Source organism: Sphaerodactylus townsendi, linkage group LG06 (genome assembly GCF_021028975.2).
Source record: "Sphaerodactylus townsendi isolate TG3544 linkage group LG06, MPM_Stown_v2.3, whole genome shotgun sequence".
NCBI classification, from domain to species: domain Eukaryota; kingdom Metazoa; phylum Chordata; class Lepidosauria; order Squamata; family Sphaerodactylidae; genus Sphaerodactylus; species Sphaerodactylus townsendi.
In genome coordinates, this window is record NC_059430.1 from 114,734,076 (window position 1) to 114,758,921 (window position 24,846).

The following is a 24,846-nucleotide window of genomic DNA, read 5'->3' on the forward strand; positions in this document are numbered from 1 at the left end:
TTGGGGGATGCCTTATATTTCGCACTTCAGCAAAACCTCTACTACGTCTTATTTTCCAGGGATGTCTTATATTCAGGGAAACAGGGTAGTAGTTGAAATGGCCTGATAGGGTTATCAAGGCAAGAGATAAGCAGAGGCAGTTTGCCATTGCGTGCTGCTGTGTAGCAATTATGGACTTCCTTGGTGGTCTCCCATCCAAGCAGTATCCACAGCTGGCCCTGCAAGCTTCCAAGAGCTATTCGGACTGCTCCTCCTTTTAACACCTCTCTCTCTCTCTCTCTCTCTCTCTCTCTCTCTCTCTCTCTATATATATATATATATATATATATACACACACACACACACACACACACACACACACACACACACATAACAAATGCAAACGCTTTCTTTCCCTTCTCAACCTTTTGCACCAGCGTTTCCTCACTAATTTCCCAGTAAAATCACATAAAGATAAAAAGGTGTGTTTATGCATCACAGGTCTGGGAGGATAGTTTATTTTCTGTGTAGGGAATGGGCTTTTGGATAGTCGGCCTTGAAAACAGGAAACTTTCCATCCCAGTAGAAGCGGACGTCTATGGTCGGCTAAGGGATGCTTTTGAGGACATGGAACAGGAAGACAAGGGAGGCGGGGTCTGGGGAGCAGCCCTTTGCCACCTGGGTTGCCTTTGGAAGCTGCGTCCCATCACCGCCTCCCAGCAGCCCAGTAAACTGGTCTGGTTCCCATCCCCCGCTTTCCCTCCGAAGGCAATAGTTGCCCAAACGAGAAATCTGGATGGGAAGCAGAGTCAAACCGGATCAGGTGGTTGCCGACTTCTCCTCCCCCCGCCCCCAGTCCAGGGTCCCGCAAGCCGCCGGCTGAGCAACTGCCCTCCTCCCTCCCTTCTCTGCCTCCCGCATCGCCTGCTCGGCCACTTTCTCGGGAGGCGCCGCAGCCGACAGGGCGGAGGACCCGGCAGCTGGAGGTTCGAAACTCCGCTCCAGAACACCGGGACGTCCGAAAGGGGTCGTGGCGCCTGGTCGGACCGGAGTGAGAACTGTAAACGCAGGGCAAGAGGATTTCCCCGCGGAGCAGAAGGCGGACGAGCGGGGCACCGAAAGGCTCCGGATGGTCCTGCTCGGATCGGATTGCTCTTCCCTCGGCAGCCGGACGAAGCAAGGATCCGGTTTGGCGGCGCGGATTCGGATTGCTCCCAAACCCTGCCCCGCATCCACCGTAAGTGGCGGTCCGGTCCGGGATGTGGGGTGGGCGCTTGCAAGGAGGAGGGTGTTGGTGGGATGGACACCCCCCTTTCCCGGAATGGGGAAAAAGAGGAGCGAAATGGGACAATATGGTGCTTTTTCTTCGAGAACCAGAGGCAAAAATCGGTTCGCCTCGGAAGTTCTGGGCTCCAGTCCCAATCAATCAATCAATCAATCAATCAATCAATCAATCAATCAATCAATCAATCAATCAATCGCCCTAATATGAATTTGGGACGGGCTTAAGAGTACGGCCAAGGGGGATTCCCGAGTCTGAAACTAGTTGCGTTTCTTTCCTCTCGGTTGCCAGCTTTAGATCTCAGTTCCAGACCTTGGAATATGTTTGTTCCATGGAACCCACAAGGTAAGAAGGACCATTTGGGTGCCTGGGATGCTATTCCCCTTCTCTTGTCCAAGCACTGCAGATGCACCCGCCCGCCCTTTAGCCTCACAACAACCTTGTGAGGTAGTTTATCATGAGACTAAGAAATAGCGCTTGACTCAAAGTAACCGGGGGAGATTTATGTTGGGAGACAGGAGGAATGCGCACGGACACACGCACACCTGGGTGCCAAAACCACCCAGCAGAAACGACGCTTCCTCCCCGTAGAGAGCGTGAAGGAATGGTGCCTGCAGAAAGAGAAATAAGAGCTTCCCAGAATGGCAGAGGTTTCCTGGGTGCCCCACACTGTGATCCGAAGCGGAGCTACAACCTTCGAGCTCCACTGAGGTCTGTGGGCTTAGAAAGCTGTTTAGGGTCGCCTTGTTATGCACAGGGGGAGAAATCAAAATTCAAGCATCGTCACCTGTCCGTTTATTATTCATCGCTCCCTTGCTGCATGTTCAAGGATGTCATCCTCCCGCTTAGCTGCGGAGTCACGGAAAAGAGTTAGGCTCAATCTTGCTGCCCACTTATGTTCAGCAAACGCCAGCTGAGCACCGTCCTTTGGGGGCTGCAGATGCCAAATGAAGTCCCACTAATACAGAGGGGATCATCTGAGCCTTCCCCCTGCTTTCAGTCCACTGGCTACGCGTTGTATCTTTGTTATTGTGATCCCTTGGACTTACATTTAAAACTGGGTACTTCTGCTCCACATGGGTGTGTGGGTGTGCGTGTCCCCATCGCTCCATCTTCACATCTCAATAGCCCAGTGCCCATCATCCTCTCTCTGCCACTCTCAGTGGCTTCCTGCTCTCTTCAATGTCTGTCCTTTTCTCCTTGCCGCCTCTTATGAATTATGATTTGCTTCGTTTATACCCCGCCATTCTTCCCTTATTTGTTTATTTAGTATGTTTCTATCCCACCCTTCAAATACATCCCAGGACGGGTGACGCTGTCTAAAAATACATCCAATATTAAAATAAAAACATCATATACCCAGTTTAAAAAGAACTCCTAAAAACATACCTAAAAGCAATTACGCAGTACCCCGAAACCCAGCCCCTCACTAACCCTCCCCCAGGTGCAGGTGGAGGGCAAATTAAAAAATAAATAAAAAATCCAGTGGTCTGAGGGTAGATGGCATCAATTAACTATGCAATCAATCAGTCAAATGCTCAGACAAAAAATGCCAGTCTTAACCAGGCTCTGAAATGTTGGCACCTGTTGGACCTCTAATGCTTAGGCATTCCATAAAGTGGGGTGTTTTTTTGTTTCGAACTCCCTCCCATCCTCACCTTGCCGCCTCTGGGGTTGGATTGCAGATTGTAAGCACCTCTGGGCAGAGACCTCTCCTTGGTGCTTCTGCAAACTATCATCCACGTTGATCCTGCTGACTGGGGCATTATGTGGCTGTCCACCACCTTACCTGTCCAGACGTGATCTGATGATGGAGTCGGCTCTTAGTTATGAAAGCTCACTCTTCGTTTGATTGGTTTGTTGACTTTTATGTATATTATTTCATTTTCTTTATTGATAGCTCGCTGTTCCCACTGAGACAGATACCATAAAACAGACCATAAAGCAGACAATGAACAACGCAGCAGGTTTAGGATTACAGAAACATGGAAGGCAAACAACACATTGTCTAAGCCAAAGTATATTATGAACAATGCAGTAACTGGAATTGCAGAGGAAGAAAACAATAGGGTGTTGTGGGTTTTCCAGGTTGTATGGCCATGTTCCAATAGCATTTTCTCCTGACGTTTCACCTGCATCTGTGGCCAACATCTTCAGAGGATCTGATGGTAGTAACTTGCTTTACTACCATTAGATCTTCTGAAGATGCCGGCCACAGATGCAGGTGAAACGTCAGGAGAAAATGCTACTGGAACACGGCCATACAACCCGGAAAACCCACAACCCCCTGGTGATTCTGGCCGTGAAAGCCTTCGACAGTACGAAGAAAACAATGCTGGAGATGCAAGCTGATGTCAGATGGTTTCAGAAGGTGCCTGACAAAAATAACTTTGATTTTAAAATACCCTGAAAATCTAAAGTGCTGATTGACTCAAGTCTACCGTACCTGCCATACAAACTTTTTAAAATCCCAGATGAGGATTATTATTATTTGGTATTGCTTCGATCCCCAGCATCTCCAGCTAAAAAGATAAGGTAATAGATGGCGTGGAAGGCCCATTCCAGAGACTCTGGAGACCCCTCGACAGCCAGAGAGAGACAGTATTGATCTCGATAGACCTGTGGTCTGGTTCAATATAAGGCACCTTCAGGTTTTCACATGTCTCCCACACTCTCTGCAAGGAGCTCAGAGCAGCACACATGGTTCTTTTCTATCAATTTTATCTTGACAAACCCAGCATAGTGTGGTGGTTAAGAGCGGAGGACTCTAATGTGGAGAACTGGGTTTGATTCCCCACTCCTCCACATGAAGCCTGCTGGGTGACCTTGGGCCTGTCACAGTTCTCTCAGAACTCTCTCAGCCCCACCTACCTCACAAGGCGTCTGTTGTGGGGAGAGGAAGGGAAGGAGTTTGTAGGCTCCTTTGAGTCTCGTTACAGGAGAGAAAGGGGAGTATAAATCCAAACTTGTCTCTTCTTCTTTTCCTAAGGTCGGTTAAATTTAAAAACGGTGATGGGCCCAAGGTCATAAGTGAGCTGCATGATGACAATTTGAATCCCCAAATGTTCTTGATTCCTTTGTATCCCACTTTTCTCCCCAGGGGAAACCCCAAGTGGCTTACGTTGTTCGCCACGCCTCCTTTTTATTTTCTCATTCCTCTGAGGTAAATTAGGCTATAAGTGTATAATCGGCCAAGGTCACCCAATAAGCTTTCATGGTAGAGCAGGGTTTTGAATCTGGGGGTGGGGGTTCCCAGATCCTAGTCCAACGCCCTGACCACTACGCAACACTTCCACTTGAATTGGTTAGAACGCCACAAATCTTCTTGTCTCCCATGCTTTTTGGGTAGATCCCATGCATCCAGTATTAAATTATGTCTCTCAGACCACCATTCCCTTCCTCAAATGTTTTATAGTAACAAGCTTTTAAAATGAAGGAGGAGGGGTTGGCATTTTGTCAGGCAGCATGGACAAGACTATTGTCATTGCAGTGGCTTTTAGAAGGTTTTAAATTATATTCTGCCCATTATACATATCGTAAGCTAGCAACAGGAGTTATCGATCCCGTTGTAACGGTATGCTTATTTTGATGTGGTATCTTTGAGGTACAAGTTTACTGTTAGAAAATGCCTGGGTTTTCAAAGAAGAAAAGAAACAAAATCATGATAAATTATTCACAACATTTTTGGATATCGCTCCTGCTGGTTTCTGATGTTAGCTCATTACAGGAAGCTTTCTTTCCTTGTGATCCACCCCCCCCCCCCCGGCGTCACCGCATCCCTTGTTTATTTAAATGGCTTTAGGTTTCTTTAAAAAAAATTAAAACACTGCATCTCAGCCTTTAGCTCTCTAGGTGGTGTTGCAATTCTCCAGGCCCCACCTGGCACCTGGCAACCCTAGCAAGGCACAGTTTAACAACCACCACTGGTCTGAGAGCCAGCGTGGTGTAGTGGTTAGTAGCAGTGGACTCTAACCTGGAGAACCGGGTTTGATTCTCCGCTCCTCCATCTGAGCAATGCACGCTTATCAGGTGATTGGATTTGTTTCCCTCCTCCTAAAACATGAAGCCAGCTAGGTGACCTTGAGCTAGTCACAGTTCTCTCAGACCTCTCTCAGCCTCACCTTACCTCATAAGGTGTCTGTTGTGGGGAGAGGAAGGGAAAGGAGTTTGTAAGCCCCTTTGAGTCACGTTACAGAAAAGAAAGGGGGGTGGGGTATAAATCAAAACTCTTCTTTTTCTTTTAAGCCATGTCTCCCATTATCAAACATTCTAAAAAAAATGTATTACGCAGAATTCTTTTATGTCTTGAACACACCTACAGAGCCCAGAACTTCTTCTAAGCCCAGGACAGGTAAACCGCTTCTGCCCTTTAAGTGGAGATATTGGGGGCTGAACCTGTGTGCATGTGCAAAGCTGGTACTCAGCCTCTACACTACATCCCCACCTTGTCTTTGCGAAGAAAAATATGAGTAGAAATGCATGTTGGTTATAATGTAAGCTTGACACTCAAATCCCTTTCACGTGGAAAAACACATGAAGACATTACATTGGAAGGCACAATTTTGCAGGAGAGCTATGAAAAGCGGAAATTTAGTCTCCTGCAAATGGATCTTGCAAGCACCGTTCCCTTTCAATATTGCTGTGTGACTTTTTCAGTTGGTGTTAGTCTTCATCACTGTTTCGACACAGAGGGGGAACATGGAGCCAGAATCGATGCCTAGCATTTAAGAACTCCGCTTTCCTGTTGGTTTCCTTTTTTGAAATCCTGCCAGATCTGTAAGCCAAACCGAATGATAAGACTGCCCCCTAACGTTAAACGCAGGCCAAATCCAGGTACGCAAAATTGGGCTGAAGAAGGGGGGGGGGGCATGTTAATAGACACCAATGATCTGCAGTCTTTGCAAAACCCGACACTACCTTTAGCCCAGAGGTGGGATCCAGCAGGTTCTCACCAGTTCCCAAGAGTGGGTTACTAATTATTTGTGTGTGCCGAGAGGGGGTTACTAATTGGGTCTGCTTTTCCGTTAGAAATTCCATTAGGTCCAAAAATCATAAAGTCCTGTTGTTTCCTATGTGGCTGGTTAGCGAAGGTAGACAACGGGATAATTCTCCCTGTTGGGCTGTTTTAAAAACATGTTTTAGAAATAGGGTAAAGTTCCTTGTTTAAGGAAAGTATCCTTCTTTTGATTTCTACAAACAAAATTAAGTGTTTGAAAGTATTAAGTATTTGACAGGCAGTCAATTAGAGGAGAAGTAGTTGTTTCTGTTGGCAGTAGACGATAGGACTTGCTTTAATGAGTTTAAATTATGGACAGAAAGATACCAGCTGGAAATTAGGAACTTTTTTTTTACAGTAAGAGTTTTTTACAGTAACAGAGAAATTATTAATGCCCCCGGAATGCCCGGCCACACCCCCGTCGTGCCCAGCCCAGCCCCATTGGCACTACACCACTGTTTGAATCCCACCACCATGGGAACCTGTTACTAAAATTTTTGGATCCCACCACTGCTTTAGCCCCAATAGACAGTACTGAATCCATGTTTCGTTACCATATATTTTGAATAAATACCAATATTTGCGTAATAGCTTTCATGAAGACCAGCTGAAATCTCACATACCAGAGTGCACACTTTAAAATTCTCTGCCACATGTTCCATCGCTAAGGATAGTGAGATTGCTGCACTTTACCATATAATTTTGGCGGTGGCGGTGGACGGGTGTGTGCAGTGGTGGGATTCAGCAGGTTCGCACTACTTTGGCAGAACCGGTTATTAAAGTGGTGCTTGTAAACAACCAGTTGTTACTGGTTGTGGGGGGTTTTCTGGGCTGTGTGGCTGTGGTTTGGTAGATCTTGTTCCTAACTTTTCGCCTGCATCTGTGGCTGGTATCTTCAGAGGTGTATCTTCTGTTTCACACACAGTGTGAAACAGACTTTTCTCTGTGATACACCTCTGAAGATGCCAGCCACAGATGCAGGCGAAACGTTAGGGACAAGATCTACCAGACCACGGCCACACAGCCTGGAAAACCCACCACAACTAGTTGAATCCGGCTGTGAAAGCCTTCAACAAACCAGTTATTAAATTATTTGAATCCCACCACTGGGTGTGTGTCATTCCATGGGGATTGGGAAAAGAGGAAAACTGCCCATGCTAAAATCCAGCTTGCCTGCAAAATGATGGACGATTAAGGATCGCTGATTTCCCACTCACTTTCATTCCCCTTTTGCAAACTGCAGACCAGTATGACAAGCAGGTTGGTCAGTTGCAGAAGACAGAATTCCCAGAAAGCTTACCCTGAAACTCTTGATGGGCTCAAAGGTGCTACTGGATTCAAATCTGTTATTTAAAAAAATATATTTATGCCTTACCTTGAATCTGCACACACAAGCAGCTAACAAACCAGCAGAAGCAGAAAGGACATAAAATTATTAGTGTCCAATGAGTTAAAACCAGTGGCTAAGTAAACTCAGTTGAAATGAATACACACAGTGAAAAAAAAGTGTGCTGGTAGAAAGAGCCACCAGGTCACGGCTGACTTGTGGGGATTCATAGGGGTTTTAAGGTAAGAGAGGTAGCTTGCCATGCCCTGCCTCTGCATAGCAACCCTGCCTTTCCTTGGTCTTTATTTATTTATTCAATTTATACCCCACCCTTCTCTACAAATCAGCCTCAGGGAAGCTTACAACAATTTGAAATGACATACAGGAACCATTAAAACATGAACATAAACATAACGGTGCCCTAATAATACAGGAATGGGGAGGCCAGGCAGAGAAGAAGGGAAGAGCAGCCAAACCACTGATAAACATGCTGTGAGCAATCAGCAATGAAGGAAGAAAAATGAAAAGGACAAGGAAAAAGGGAAGGGAAGAGGTTGGAGGCCAGGCCAGCTAGCAGGAAAGTGTCACTGACTTCAAGCATAGGCCTGGTGGAACATCTCTGTTTAAGAGGCCTGGCAGAATTGCATCAAGTCCTGCAGGACCTGAGTTACACTTTGTAGAGAGTTCCACCAGGCTGGGGCCAGAGCTGAGAAGGCCCTGACTCTAATCATGAGCAGCCAGATGGTCTTTGGGCCAGAAACCACCAGTTGAGCAAAGTGCTCTTTGGGGGGTATATCAGAGGCAGTCCCACAGATACGAAGGTCCCATACCATCTAGGGCTTTAAAGGTCCAGGACAAAACCTTGAACCTAATTCGATCCTCTACCTGAAGCTAGTTCAGCTGGTGGAGCACTAGCTGAATATTTGGTCTCCATGGGATCCCCTGAAGGACCCACACCACTAGCTGGAGTTTCTGGAGGAGTCTCAAGGGTAGTCCTTTGTAGAGCGTATTGAAGAAATCTGACCTGAAGGGGACCGTTGCATGGATCACAATGGCAAGATCAGGACGAGATAGGTAGGGGACCAATAGCCAGATCTGGTGAAGGTGGAAAAACTCTACTCATTGGTTACCTGTGCCTTCATTAATAGTAAGGCATAGAGAGTCAACCCCAAACTCTTGACAAAGCTGGTGTTAACTGCAAACTGTTAAGAGTAGGACACCGGCACCTCAATCCCATGTGTCCCTTACCCAGCCACAGCGCCTTCCTCTTCAATGGCTTCACTTTCAGCTGACTCTGTCTCAACTATTTCAGCACAGCCTCCAAACAGCTGATCAATACGGCTGGGGTGGCATATAGCCCATCACAGGTATAGCTGGTATCACAGATCAACATACTGATGACAACCCAGCCCAAAACTCTGGACTAGTTGGGTGAGTGGAGCTCATATAGATGTTAAAAAGCATCGGGGAGAGGATTGCCCCCAAAGAGACCCCACCCACTAAAGCAGGGGTCTGCAACCTGTGGCTTTCCAGATGTTCATGGACTACAATTCCCATCAGCCCCTGCCAGCATGGCCAATTGGGTTCTGCATTAAAGGGTTCTGCGGTGACATACTCTCTCCTTGTGCTATCCTCTGTCCCTGACTTTGGAGACATGAGACCAGCGATTGCAAAACTGTTCTTCGTATAGCAATATCAGCAAGGCAGTTGGCCAATAGCTCATCATTGACCATGTCAAACACTTCCATCAGATTGAGGATCACCAGCAGTGCTGACCTGCCTTGACCCAGCTGCCTATGGAGACCATCTGTGAGGGCAACCAGTGCCCATCCAGCGATCAGGTTAGAAGCTGGGCTGAAATGGGCCCAGAGTCACAGTATCCTCCATGAAAGCTTGGAGCTAGTTCGCTGCTGCTTTCTCAGTTACCTTACCGAGGCATGGAAGATTAAACACTGGCCCATAGTTGGACAGATCAGCAGATACTAACCAGGTCCAATATTGTATAACTTCAAAAGATCTGACAAGAGCTGGCCATCCAGGTAAAAGTAAAGTCCAGGTAAAGTAAAAATTACCCAACGCCAAATTTTAATGGAAAATATGCAAGACAATTGGATCAGTGGCTTTTGGAAAAAGAAGAAAAGCTGCTGGAGCAGGATCCAGTCTTAAATCACATGTAAATTATGCTGGATTTCAACAGAAGGTTCATAACTGTGCAGGGTACGGTCCAATTGCCCCTTTATGGAGTGGGAAAGTCTCGCCGAGCATAAAAATGTATAGTCTACGAGAGAGGAAATTGTTTCTCAGAGTGTATCAGGGCAGTGTGAGACCTTGGCTGTGCAATTTCCTTTTTGATCATTCACTTGGAATCTGAACGATGAACATTTTTGTACAGTGTGGAGTTGAGAATATTACACAGGACACGCCGTGCCTTGTGCCAGATGTCAGCAAAGATGGAACTGCAGGACAGATTTCACTTTCATCAAACATAACTAGCCTATGACTGTTTGTTTCTCCATTAGCCTATTTTACCTTTCAAGGCTTTCGGTGGTTTTGGGAATATTCAACAGCATCTGTGCAAAACAGGACAGTTGACTTATGTCCTATTTCCAGAGGCCTGGGAAGAAAATTAATTGGAGGCTTTTGACCCTGAAAAGCTAATGTATACGGCTCTTGTGATGATAAGCGTAGTACTGGATGACAAAAATACTCTTTAAAAATTCCACCCTTTCTCCAGGGAGCACAGGATAGGATACATACTTTTCATGTCTTTCATTGCATTGACCCAACAACCTTATGAGAGAGAATGACTGGGAAAAAGTACCCACTAAGTTTTCTGGGAAATGGGAATTTCAATCCAGGTTCAGTCTGCAGTTCTAGTCAGACACATTAACCATAACACCACTCTGACTCCCTTACAATGTTGTCCACATGGGCTGGATCCAGCCAGCTTTGTCACTAACCCTCTTGCTATTACAGAGCTCTCTTAGTAAATGGCTTTTGTCCATAGGGTCCCGTTCTCTCCAGCATAGCCTTTTCGGTGGTCAAAGGGGACCTCTTTTCCCTTTTTCACCAATGGAAAAGCTGGTTTGATTCAGTCAGTGCTGGATTTATCTATGTTATAAAAGCGTTAAAGATTTTAACAGACTAATGTTTTGTCGAAGGCTTTCATGGCCAGATTCAACTGGTTCTGGTGGGTTTTTGGGGCTGTGTGGCCGTGGTCTGGTGGATCTTGTTCCTAATGTTTTGCCTGCATCTGTGGCTGGCATGGACATATACCACACTAAACTTTCCCTTCTCACTAGACACAGTGTGAAACAGACTTTTCTCTGTGATACACCTCTGAAGATGCCAGCCACAGATGCAGGCGAAACGTTAGGAACAAGATCCACCAGACCATGGCCACACAGCCCAGAAAATCCACCAGAACCAGACTAATGTTTGTTCAGAAATTTCCAACCACAAGATAAAGGAACAAATGATAAAAAGAAAGTGTATAGGCAAAAACAAGTGTATGAGTTATAGCAAAAGCCACAAAGCTGAGCAGACATAAACTGCAAGCAGAGGGCAAGAGGTCGCGTAAAAGAGGCATTCATAACTAGCTAATGCGTATTAACTTTTACGCCCCAGTATGAATAAGGGGCGTTGATAATGATCATGGGAATGTATGTAAGTAAGGAGGGGGCTGACTACATGTGGGATAGGGGTTTGATATGTAATAAGTGTTCCGGAAAGTTGTACCTCCTAATTTCCTTGGCACATGGAAAGTGGGAGAGGGACCATCATGTCACAGGAGATAAGCGAAATATAAACTGTAATCTCCATGCTGCTTCGAGTAGAACAGGAAACACCACCTGCTCTGCTCCCTTTATTAATAAAGCTGCTTTGAATTCTAACCACTGGGTTCGATGATTTGTTTTTCCTAAATCTGATAGGGCAGGTTGCAGAGAGTCTCTTGAGAGCCTGATAGAGTGGGTGACTGAGAGTATTTATAACACCTATAGGCCAAAACCTTGGGCCTCAAAATCTAGAGGACCTCAGACTAAGGTGTATAATTTGACATTGTCATAGGACTTTCTTACACATTTTTGCATTTTTTCCCAATCACTACAATGTTGAACAATAACATCTTATGCCATTTAGAGGAGGAATTGTGAATTGCGGAATTTTAAACACCAGTCATCATCACCTCGGCTTTACTCAGTTTTGTTTAAAACACTCTTCCATCTTCTAGTTGTGAGGGCGGGGGATTGGAAGGGGTTTCACAAGTGGAATAGCCTAGGGCAGGGGTCTGCAACCTGTGGCTCTCCAGATGTTAACGGATTACAATTCCCATCAGCCCCTGCCAGCATGGCCAATTGGTCACCCAATTGGCCATGCTGGCAGGGGCTGATGGGAATTGTAGTCCATGAACATCTGGAAAGCCACAGGTTGCAGACCCCTGGCCTAGGGCCTTCTTCATCTAAATCTAGCAGTGATCCACCCTAGTGGTTAGAGTGGGGACTACAACTTTGAAGTCAAGCATTCAAACCCCAACTGGGCCCATCACCCTCTGTTTCTCAGCCTAACCTTAATCTATTTCCATGAGATTGGAATTCTCTTTAGGGTTGCCAGCACTGGGTTGGGAAATTGCTAGAGACTTTGGAATGGAGACTTGGAGGGGAGGGATTTCAGTCAGGGTATAATGCCATAATCCACCCTCCAAAGCAGCTATTTTCTCAAGGAGAACTGCTCTGTGTTGGGAGAACTGCTTCCAGGAGGCCTCCAGGCCTCATCTGGAAGCTGGCAACCCTAATTCTTCTGAATAAAGAGGCAGGCTAAAGGAACTCCTACTGTATGAGGAAGTGAGTTTTAAGTTGGCCTTTGTCACCCTTGCTTCTAGAATGGGTTTTTAAAAATATTTTATTATTTTCCTCAGGGACTGTGGTTCAGAGATCAATGATAATCCCATTGTATTCAAATGCTCAAAATGGGTGCTCAAAATGTCACAATTCTACCGTAATATAAAATCTGGGTTTAGTATACCACTGCTTTTGAATTATGCTTCTAATTATTGTATCTTGTTTCCCCAGAAAAGCACCTAGTTTGACGTGTGTCAGCAGCTCGGATGGCAGGTAAACGTGCTTTGTGGGACTGAGTTAATGGATGATGTAGGGAATATTGTTGAAGAAGCCCTCTTGGGTATGTGAAGAATATTATCGTTTTTAGCTGAAGATGACATGCCTACAGTTATTATGAAACGAGGCTGTCCTTGCTACTTGGACAGTTGCCCTTAAAATTTAATTTTATCATCTTTGCTGACAGGGACAAAACTTAAATACTTAAGAGGCAGGACCCTGAACTAAGTCTTAGTGCCTCAAGCTTTTTTTTGGTCAACTTTGGCCTAGTTTTCAGCCTGGAACTGGATGTTCCATTAAGAGCAAGTGTGGTGTAGGAGTTAAAAGCAGTGGACTCAGACTTGAAAAACCATGTTTGATTTCCCAGGCCACATGAAGCCAGCTGGGTGACCTTGAGCTAGTTACAGTTCTCCCTGAACTCTCTGAGCCCCACCTGCCTCCCAAGGGGAGGGGAAGGTGATTGTAAGCTGCTTTGAAACTCCTTAAAGGGAGAGAAAAGTGGGGTATAAAAAACCAATCCTCCTCCTCCTCCTTCTTCGCTGGATGATTACTTTTTCTGTGGAAGAGAGGAGCTATCTAGCTGTTGTACCTTACACTATTTTCCTGATAAAAGTTTCCCACACCCAATCTATTGGGGAGGGGAATACAGCTACCAATCTTCCCTTTGAAATCATAAGTACTGAAGCAACCTGGGAAGATAAAATGACCCTGGAGCAAGCCAAGTGGAATCGTCCCTGCAGTACTGAAACTTACACGGCAGTTGTTTGGGAGAGTACTTTTATAAAACTAATAGCAAACAGACCTGTAGTCATCTAAGGCTTTCACGGCCGGGATCACTGGGGTGTTGTGGGGTTTCCGGGCTGTATGGCTGGGTTCCAGTAGCATTTTCTCCTGACGTTTCACCTGTATCTGTGGCTGGCATCTTCAGAGGATCAGATCTACCATCAGATTCTCTGAAGATGCTAGCCACAGATGCAGGTGAAACGTCAGGAGAAAATGCTACCGGAATATCACCAAACAGCCCGGAAAACCCACAACACCTGAGAACTGTATGCCACGGTTTATGCTATATGCTTTTTGTTGTATGTTCTATCATGCTCTTACAGCATTATAATTTTTTGTAATTCCAATTTTTGCACTTCTTGGCATAGCATGTCTGATATCTGTTTGCACTTTTCTAATTTTTGTAATCCTACTACATTGCTTATTAGAACTCTTGTGCTATTTGATTATATTGTTTTATATCACAAAATCCATCTTACATCTCAAGTAGAAAATTGGTCCACAGACACATGATGGCTGACCGCCACTGTACTCATTCCCTCCTTTCTAAATCAAAAAATTCTGCTACTGGCCTGGCCACTGGGAAATTTCCTTGTAAATGTAATGCTCAGTGCGGCATTGCACAGGATCCAAAGCAATCTGCCATGGTAAATTTGTTTTATTAAGCTACACACAGAGGTGGGATCCAACCAGTTCTCACCACTTCTCTAGAAGTGGTTACTAATTTTTTTCTGAGTGCCGAGAAGGGGTTACTAAAGCAACCTCCCTGCCCAATAAGGACTGGAGGTGCGTGTGTGTGGTGGTGCCACTGTTTGAATCCCACCACCATCGGAACCTGTTATTAAAATTTTTGGATCCCACCACTGGCTACACATGCTTGCTTTGGTGATAGTCACAGGACCTCTCAGTGGTAACAAACCCAGATCACTTCTTGAGATATTCCTGAGCTAACACCCTGCATTTCTTCCTTTAGATCCAACTGAGCATCATGAGTCACACAAGATGATCAAGCTTTTTGTGTCTTTTGAGTCCCATGACTTTGCAGTCGAAATGGGCACTTTACCTAATGCTTGATGCTGATGAGTGATTTGCAGAAGCTGAATTCAGAGAGTCTTCTAAGAGGTCTGTCCATGGAAAGGGGTAGGTGGCAGCTCAACACTGTTCCACAATGACTGGAAGACGAGCTCCTGTAGATATCACAGATAATGGTGTTCTACAACCAGAAAAGGTGTATCCACGTGAGCGTTTTACCATGCATCTATCAATTTATTCACATCTGTCCTCTGATGTGTTCCAAGAGCTTTAGGATGGTTACATCGACTTGCACAATTATATATTGGAAAGAACAATATTTCTTCCTGTCCCTGAAAGGCCAAGCAGGGGAAAATATTATGTTTTTAAAATGATTCCATGCTTTTGCAAAACCACATCCCTTTTTGGGCTTACTGTTTTTAGAATCATGATGAAATCCCTGCACAAATACCCTTCTGTGCTAGGGAAGCCGTGGCTTTTGTCAGTCTGGGCAGAAATATTTGGCTAGAGTAGTAGTATTTGTAGCTGTCCTTTTTTGAAGAGCACTACTATTTGGGCTCTAAAACCTGGAATCCCTGGGGACGGAAGCGGGATGGGTTCAGCAAGAGTAGTGGCTAGGCAGATAAATCATTCAGTTGTGTTTTTTGCTGGGATTTTTCCTTCTTATTCTTTGATTAGGATCTGCACACGTTTACCAACACAGAGAGTGCTTAATATCTGAAGCTCTTGCTTGTTGATGATGCAACAGAAAAAGAACCAGAAGTGTGCTAACTTTTTGAGTGGCAGTCCTCTTCTTAAAAGCACTGCAATACAATATGATAAGTCCATAGGCTTTTGGGCGGAGAAAAGGGTTCCGTTGTGAGAGGACGAAGAAGAAGTTCAGTCACCAAGATGTCATATGTAAGTGACTCTGAAATGAAACTATTGTGGACAAGTTAATCCAGGAGTACAATTTGGCATAGTTAATTGAAAATCAAAAACAATAATTGGATGCAAAGTGAAAGTAATCCTCCCTTTGAAAATCATTGTGAAGATTGATGATAACGGGTTAGCCTAAAATGGTGTGATGACTCAAATATTGGTCATTTAAAAAGGGGGGGGGGCACAGTCTCTTTTCCAGCCTTTCTGTAGACTGAGCATGGGAATTTATGTTGCATTCAGAGCAGCTGAGTTGTGGGCTTGATTTGGTATTCAGTGAAATAAATGTTGGCAAAATATGCAGTGGTATGACGTAGCCTGATCGCATCAGATCATAGAAGTTAAGCAGAACTGGTACTTGGATTCAAGACCACCAAGACAGGCTCTTCAGAGGAAGGCAATGGCAAACCACCTCTGCTCTTCCTTGGAAGCCCCCTGTTGGGGTCATTGTAAGTTCATTACGACTTGATGGCATATATGTATATAAAATACATTTCAACATCCTGTAGATGTGGGATGATAAAGTTAAAAGGTGGTAGACCTTTTTGTCACCCATTATTACCTGTTGTACACAAATGCATATCTGCAGCTTATCTTTTGGAGTTGTACAGTTACTGAACACTTGCTTAATATTTTTGTTCTTGGCTTCTGTTTAACAGCGAGAATGCTATCTAAGCTTGTACTCCAGAAGGCCTGGATTTGGTAAAGATTCAGCTACCTTCTTAAGAAGTGTGTAAAGGATTAAGTCGAAAAGGAAAGAAAAATCAGCTGAGCAGAGAATGACCCTGTACAACCAGTCCTCAGAGTTTTCTGACTGGGGTAGGTCAAACATGTCTCTGAACTCCAGTGCCATACCACCAGACTGGGAAGAAGGGCCGTTGCTTGGCCTGAAAGTTTCACTGGCTGTGGTTTTGGCCGTGATCACTCTGGCGACGATGCTTTCCAATACATTTGTGATCATCACAATTATTCTTACGAGAAAACTCCACACCCCTGCAAATTATCTCATCGGCTCCTTGGCTGCCACGGACCTCTTAGTGTCAATCCTCGTAATGCCGATCAGCATCACTTACACTGTCGGACGTATATGGACCTTCGGCCAGATCATGTGTGACATCTGGTTGTCCTCCGACATTACCTGCTGCACTGCCTCCATTCTGCATCTTTGCGTAATTGCTTTGGACAGGTACTGGGCCATCACGGATGCTCTTGAATACACTAAGCGCCGGACTGCTGGCAGGGCTGCTGTCATGATCGCCATCGTTTGGGTTATTTCTATTTGCATCTCGATGCCGCCGCTGTTCTGGAGACAAGCCAAAGCCCATGAAGAAGAAGCTTTTTGCACTGTGAACACCGATCAGATTTCCTACACAATCTATTCCACCTGTGGCGCCTTCTATATCCCAACAGTGTTGCTCATTATACTGTACGGTAGGATTTATGTGGCCGCCCGATCCCGAATCCTGAAGCCACCCTCTCTGTATGGGAAGCGCTTCACAACTGCTCACCTCATCACTGGCTCGGCGGGTTCGTCCCTCTGTTCCATTAGCTCGAACCTTCAGGAAGGACATTCCCATTCTAGTGGCTCGCCCGTGTATATCAACCATGTGAAAATCAAAGTTGCTGATAGCATCTTGGAGAGAAAACGGATTTCGGCTGCCCGAGAAAGGAAAGCCACCAAAACTCTGGGGATTATTTTAGGGGCCTTCATTGTCTGCTGGCTGCCTTTCTTCGTGGTGACTTTGGTCCTGCCAATCTGTCAGGATGCCTGCTGGTTTCACCCCGTCCTGATTGACTTTTTCACCTGGTTGGGGTACCTGAACTCCTTAATCAATCCTGTTATATACACGGCTTTCAATGATGAATTCAAACAGGCTTTCCAGAAAATGATACAATTCAAAAAGTGCTCCTAGGCGTAACCCTGTCTGGCTTCGACCCACTTGCCGATGCATATGCTTACCCCCATCCTGCCCACAGAATTTCCTATTGGGTGGGCGCTAAATTGTTGTCTCATTGTACCTGTGACCAACAGTCTCTTGCTTTTCATTGTACTTCTTTCTGCTGTCTGTGATGGTTCTAACTTTTAGCCCGTATGCTGAACACGTCTATCAGCGAAACCAGAGAGGATTAAAGGGAATGAAACCATTTTCACGGCCCCCAGACAAGCTGATTTTTCAGGCTATCCAAATCTCATCAGATCAGGGAAGCTAAGCAGGGCCCAACCTGGCGAGTATTTGGATGAGAGACCTCCACGGAAGTCCAGGATCGCTACACGGAGAGGGGTGATGGCAACCTGTTTGCTTCTTGCCTTGAAAACCTTTTGGGGTCATGATAAATCGGCTGTGATTTGACTGAACTTTCCACCACCAAAATGACCGAATTCCTCCGTTCTTGCTTTACTGTAAATTAGAGAGTAGCCACCAGTCAACTTGCTCTTGATCATTTATTTCCTGCCCCACATCTTATAACCTGGAGACTGTAATGTCAGTTTACCTTTTAAAGCTTTTTGCAAGGACCACAGAGCAAATTATATGAGGTTCTTTGAGCACCTAGAAAAAGTACAATATAAGCAAGTATTATTGTTTACTATACAAACCTATCAAAAATGTGCGTCGTTTGTTCTTTAAAAGGTTTTCATGAGGTGAAAAGGTCTGAGGTACCAGTATGATCCCAAATTCATGTTTCCTCAAACACAATACATATATATATATTGCAGATGAAATACTTCCAAGCAATTTCCATTATTGTGACAAACTGTGACTGTTCCGTGAAATGATTTTCTAAAAGGTCTAAGCATGGTTAACACAGCATACTTCCTGAAGGGGCTATTTCCTCTGGGTACACTGTGAAGCTCATACGGACAGCAGCAGCGCCGGCAGAAAAACAGAGTACTGGGGGAAGGAAGTTTTTTTATCAGTCCCCCCATGTCCCCTCTTAGCAGCTCTAATCCCAAGAGGTGGCTCACCACAATCTGTGTTATCTTGTAATGTTTTAAGATATTGTAAACTACCTTGGCAATAATTTGATCCAAAAGCAGAATGTAAATCATTACAATAATAAATAAGAACCCTGGAGAAGCTTTTGAGGAGTTTCCTTGACAAAAAAAAATCCCTTGTGACAGACAAGGTATCCAAAAGGGGACTTGTCTGTTGTAACTGATCTTCCCTTGAAAGGAACATGATTCACAGTCTTTGTTTTAGGCACTTTGGAATTTGTTATGGTAATTGTTGACAGAGTAAGGCAGCAAAGGTGTGCAATCTGGTTGAAGTGTAGATAAATGTTTATTAACAACTAGGGCCAGAGATTTTTTATAGACTCCTATTTCCTGACTACATAACTAGCTGTGAGCAAAGATAGAATGGCGGGGAGGCTTCTAAGAAGAAGGGTATTGCCCTAAGAGTATCAGTCTGGGAGTGATAAGTCAGACAAGCATTTTTCCCCCCGTACTGAGGGCACGCATGAAAACCTCCTTAAGATTTTTGGAATCTAGATTTGTTCTGAACTATAAATCTTCCCCTCAGTTTCCAGGTGTTCTACAGGTAGTAGAACTGTGAGGCAAGTTTGTGGTGCACAAGGAGATCATTGAGATCCTTAAGGCTGGATTGATATATAAACAACTAAGTGGATTTATTTATTTGCAGGTTGGTTTTAATAGAACCAACCAGCAGCAGCAGCAGCACAATTCTCCAGGCAAAGTAGAAACCTGGCTGAGGCACAAGAATTTAAACTTTTTTTACAATGCTTGCAAGCACAAAACAATTATTGACTAGCCCACTAGGTTGGATCCTCTCATACACACAGGATTCCACCCACACCATCCTGCCCTTTTCCAAGAGTCAGACTAAATGGTACAAAATATACTCATCACCAGAGTCAGGCCTAACAATCAAGTAGTCTCTTTTGTCCCAAAGACACAGCTAAACTGCTCTGCCATACTACCAGGTTCCTGTCCATCCCAGGTTAAAAAAAAAAAGTTCATGTGGAATTGTTTCTAAGGAAATCTGGAATACATGTATGGGTAGCTGATGAAAAAGATAGTCACTATTTCTTGTGTATATTGTATGTTCTCTTTAGGGCATTCTGTGAATTTTCTTATAAAATGAGAGCATCATTTAGAATTATTTTTCTACGTTTTCTCGCATCAGCTCTAAGTCATGTACTCATTCCCAACAAAATAAAGAGCATGAGAAGTTATTTTAAATAAGTGCTTATTGCGTTATTTTTTTCCATCATCTGATTCTGAAGGTCAGAGGAATAAAATCTTTGTGAGGTTTCTTTCGAGGGGGAATATAGGAAGAGGGCTTTCTGTCGCTGCTGTGCCACCAGTGTTTTAAATAACTTTGAGCTCGTTCCATAAATATGACAAACTTGGCCCCAAAACACAGTGACTTTGAAAACAAGTTCCACTAAAATCAAGGGGCTGCAATATTGAGAGCAAAAATCTGAATATATTGCTTATTTTACATGGTCTCTCCTCCTGCCTATCCTAGGAAATGCCAAACAACTTTGGAGGCACCAAAACCCTTCCAACTGGAAATTTTGTTCAACCCTCCATCAGTCATGATCTTTTTTTAAGCCTTGACTAGAAATGTTTTTTAAAATGTTAAGATTTTCAAGATACTGAATTCTGTATCAAGCGCAAATTCCTGCACTTCCATGGGGCAAACACGGCCTTGTGCACAGCTTTGAACAATGCTTCTGTTTTCTCATCTTCCCCTTTGTGCTAAATAACTGTCCGCTTTAGGGTTTAAAGAAGACTGTTACACACTCTCTCACCCTTTTAGCTATGTTAAGCCGGTCCTTTGATTAGTCTGCAAGAGTTAAACAGCCAGTGTGGTTTAACAGTCGGCATATCAAACTGGGATCTGGGAGATCCAGGGATGAATCGCTAGTCTACCAAGGAAGTTTGCTGGGTGTCTGTGGGCCATTCTCTCTCTCTCTACCTGAGGATAACATGGATGAGGGGAGTATGCTGATGCAAGCTGATGATACACACTACAGGGGTCAGTGCTATCAGTCACAGACCAGGAAAGGGATTTGGGTGTCTCAGTTGATAGTTCCATGGGAATGTCAACTCAATGCATGGCAGCTGTAAAAAAGGCAAACTCTATGCTGGGGATAATTAGGAAAGGAATTGATAATAAAGCTGCATAGATTGTCATGCCCTTATATAAAGCAGTGGTGTGACCGCACTTGGATTACTGTGTTCAGTTCTGGTCGCCACATCTCAAAAAGGATATCGAAGAGATAGAAAAAGTGCAGAGAAGGGCAACGAGGAATTGGAGCACCTTCCTTATGAGGAGAGGCTGCAGCGTTTGGGACTCTAGTTTGGAGAAGAGATGTCTGAGGGGGGATATGATTGATGTCTATAAAATTATGCATGGGATAGAAAATGTTGACAGAGAGAAATTTTTCTCTCTTTCTCACAATACTAAAACCAGGGGGCATGCATTGAAAATGTTGGGGGGAATTTATTGTTAAAAGGTATCATAGTTCTGAGTTCCACTAAAATACAGAAGGAATCTGATGATATCTGGTATTGTAGCAAACAATAGTTTAAAGATGTTCTGAGTGTTTTGGTTACACTGCATAGAATTCTTTTGGAAATGTTAGAGCAGTACAGAGTTTTTAAAAAATCCATTATGAATCATTCAAAGGATTGCTTAATTCATTTGTTCTTGGCCAAAAGTTGGTGGAATATCCTGGTCTTTAGGTTATGGAAGTGAGCTAGCATGGTGGGGTGGTTAAGAATTGAGGACTATCTGGAGAACCTCCACATGAAGCCTGCTTGGGCCGGTCACAGTTCTCTCAGAACACTCTCAGCCCATGTGGAGACAGGTAAAGGCAAACCATCTCCAAATGTCACTTGCCTTGAAAACCCAGCAGGGTCTCCCTACATCAGCTGTGACTTGATGGCACTTTCCACTACCAAGTTATGCACCAGAAGATTGTCCCTGCCCAACCAACCAATGGGAAATGTGAGTTGCACGGGTAACCTAAAACTTGAATTGGTTTTGCTGCCCCAGCCAAAATTTTGCTGTACCTCCAAAGATCTGAAAACACAATAGTGGAAGCCATAGACAGCCTTTCTTATCTTTCCACCTCTGAGCCTCATAGCTAGCCAATCAGCCACCAACTTTAAGCCAGGGGCGTAGGGCTTATGGGGACAGCTGGGGACAAACGTCCCGGGCGGGACCCCATCAGGTCACGTGGGGGGGGGGGCGGAAAATTGCCCTCCACACTTCTTGCCTGCCTGGGCCTGAGCTGACGTGTGCTAAGTACCACCCAAGCAGGCCTTCCAAAATGTCAAGTTACATTGGGTATATGCAACCCCTGGAATTTTTTGCATGCTCATATACCCAATATAACTTGATGTTTGTTTGGAAAATCTTCTGATGGGGGGGGGTGCTTTGTGAGAGATTTACATGCTTAATACACACGTGCACTGGCTTGGAGCTGTTTCTGAGGCTAACAACAACCTGTGTTCAGATATGTGAGTTGGGGCAAGTTCTATAACGTGGTGGTGATTTTGAGATGACCTGGTGCAAAAAACAGTTCTTTGGTCATAGTGGGGGAGGGTGGCCTTCGGTTATGGTGAAGGAGGCTGGTCGCCTAAATGGGGGGCCCCGCAAAACTCAGATTTTGCCCCGGGCTCCATTTTCCCTAGCTATGCCTCTGCTTTAAGCGTAAGGCCTTTTAAAAGTAAAGATATAATAACGTTCAACAATTGCCAAACATACAAAGGTAGATGTTGTTATTGCTGCTTCCTGACTACTAGCTGCTATTTTTTGGCGGACACCAAGGGTGGCCAGCCTCCAGGTGATAGTTGGAAATTTACCCCAGCTCCTTTTTTCAGATTCAACATTAAATGCACATCAGCCCTATGAGAGGTGCAGTTTTTCGGATATGAGGGAACACCTTTAAATTTAAACCAACGGTAGGTACCATCAGTAGCAGAGAACGTCATTTCATGTAATAATTGTGATTTGCCAGTAGATGGCGGTGTGACGTCTTCATTCATTTTGTCAATGCAAGATGTGTGGGAAGAATGTTACCAAGAACGCAAAGAAAAAAGACGGGAAAAAAATTCTTCTGCCTGTAGGTTTCAAGCAAAGTGGCTCCACAGTCCCTGTTCCTTGCATGCATGCCGGGGTTAAAGAGGAGTTCTTGCCTAGCACATACATCTATTTTTATGCTGCCCTGCCCTGAAGAAACTCCAGAGAATCTGCATCTCTATTGGGAAATTGACAAGCTAGCAATACGTGGTTGCACATATCCAAGTTTACATCCATGGTTTCAAAAGTTAGCATTAGAATTAGTGGCCGTCTTGTAGTGGCAAAGGAATGTGTTTAACAGGATGTCTGTATTCATCTCGGATAAGGAAAAATGTGTTTTCCCCTGTAGCTGTCGCTCAAGAAAGGAGACAGCTGTAGACTTTGTAGGAAATTTGCATTTTTGTAATGTACAGTTCAGTGCAGTTTTTTGGAGGCTGTGTGTTATTTTGCAAATATGTGTTATCTTTTGTTCTCAATCCATTTTCCTGATCCCATACTTATTCTTCGCCTCACAACCCACGGAAATGAACAAGAGTTATGATTCCGGGAAAGATCCAGGCCAAGCCTGTGTGTATTTACTCAGATGTAAGTCCCACTGAATTCATTGGTCTTCTAATTAAGTGTGCCCAGACTTGTCACTTTAACTATTGATTGTATAATATAAGAGTTTCTTTTAAGGGGAGGGGTATACCGTGTTCCCATGGAGATATTTATAGGATGTTAATGGTATCATTGAGATGTCACTATGAAAACTTTGTCTCAGGTAAGGATGGGTCGGACCCACTATACGAAAATACTAGACTTTAGTCAATTCAGGAATCTGCATAAAGCTTTAACATGTCAAACCCTCTTTTCTTTATTGATGTTACTTGATTCCATGCCCTGAATTCATGTCTGCATGTATCGCTTTGTGGCATGCACCAATAGCAAAATGCTACAGCAATAGCTGACAGTGTGCTATAATGGAGTGTTACCCATTCCTAGTGCCACATGACATGCATATTGGTACATGATCTGGAATTTAATACTGAGGGGAAATCATGTGTTCATCTACCATTGAAATCCAGCAACATTACAGGAGCAGCAGTGGCGTAGGAGGTTAAGAGCTCGTGTATCTAATCTGGAGGAACCGGGTTTGATACCCCGCTCTGCCGCCTGAGCTGTGGAGGCTTATCTGGGGAATTCAGATTAGCCTGTACACTCCCACACATGCCAGCTGGGTGACCTTGGGCTAGTCACAGCTTCTCGGAGCTCTCTCAGCCCCACCTACCTCAAAGGGGGTTTGTTGTGAGGGGGGGAGGGCAAGGAGATTGTAAGCCCCTTTGAGTCTCCTACACGGAGAGAAAGGGGGGATATAAATCCAAACTCTTCTTCTCTTCTTCCAGTCTGCTAGCACAGCTGATTTGTACATCGCTGCCTAAATGAATTTTCAAGAAACTGCAGGGGCATTAAATAAGCACAGAGAACGTTCATCAATTTCACACAAACACATTCTCCTTGGAAGTGCTGTAAGACTGCGTACGATCAGTTTTTCCTGCTCAGAGTCAGAGGGATGCATAGTATCTTGCACATTTCACAGATCCCGGCAACACTTAGAAAACAATATCCAATCACAAAGGCCTTGATAACTATTCAAGCATTTGTGAGTGTGTGTGTATGCATCAGTTCAGAAACTGTGCAAGCCATCCATCTTGCCTCGGCTACATTCCCGCCCCCCTCCGCCCCTGGCACTGATGCTTTCGGAAGAGATCCGTGATAAGAACAGCCCCGTCTTTCCCACTTCACAGTCCTAATTTGTCAGTTTGGAAGAGGATGTGGATTCCAAGTGGTGGCAGAACTGCCAAGGGACTGTCTTTCTCCGGTTCAGAAATTATGCTGAGTCTTTAGAAGTACATCAGCTGGCAGAGGAGAGAGTTAACCAATTCCTTGCTGGCAGGTTTTTGCACTGCAGTACAGGCACAGCGCCTCCATTCTGGGCTTATTGTGCAATGCTGCATTTCACAAAGGCAGCTGACTGCCCCGGCATGACTGCAAGCAGGGCTTCTGTACCCTCCAACCAGGTATTCTTGAGTTTTTCATTCATTTCCTATTGCCAGGTTTCTATGGGTTTTGGCTTGTAAAATGTGATGACTTCTTTCCATTTGGGTTTATACTGCTGCATTATGTTTTGACAGCGTCGCGAGAAATCTCATCAGGACATTTGAGTCAGACCCATTTGGAGCTCATGGGCTTAACAAGCTTATTTAGAAGTAAATTTAACAGGAACCAATGGGAGTTACTTGCAAGTAAATATATATATTGTAAGAGTGGAAGTATGCAACCTTCAGTCTCAATGAGCAGACTCTCACTGACTCTATGTT

The 24,846-nt window shown here is 44.6% G+C and overlaps 2 protein-coding genes across 2 annotated transcripts in view; both read left to right on the top strand.

Moving 5' to 3' along the window:
* Window positions 1-779: 779 nt before the first annotated feature.
* HTR1D (5-hydroxytryptamine receptor 1D) lies at window positions 780-19,635 on the top strand. The gene is made up of 5 exons (XM_048502255.1): window positions 780-1,216; window positions 12,654-12,695; window positions 14,455-14,603; window positions 15,192-15,413; window positions 16,091-19,635. The coding sequence occupies exon 5, from the start codon at window positions 16,211-16,213 to the stop codon at window positions 17,342-17,344; it is 1,134 nt and encodes a 377-aa protein (XP_048358212.1). The 5' UTR covers window positions 780-1,216; window positions 12,654-12,695; window positions 14,455-14,603; window positions 15,192-15,413; window positions 16,091-16,210; the 3' UTR covers window positions 17,345-19,635.
* A 4,806-nt stretch (window positions 19,636-24,441) lies between these two features.
* LUZP1 (leucine zipper protein 1) overlaps window positions 24,442-24,846 on the top strand; it is a 73,333-nt gene continuing 72,928 nt past the window's right edge. Inside the window, exon 1 of the mRNA XM_048502138.1 lies at window positions 24,442-24,546. The gene's annotated coding sequence lies outside the window, so the exon portion shown is untranslated. The remainder of the gene's footprint in view (window positions 24,547-24,846) is intronic.

What these genes read in the sequence shown, in the direction of transcription:
- HTR1D (XM_048502255.1), top strand. Translation starts at nt 16,211, where the DNA reads ATGACCCTGTACAACCAGTCCTCAGAGTTTTCTGACTGGGGTAGGTCA.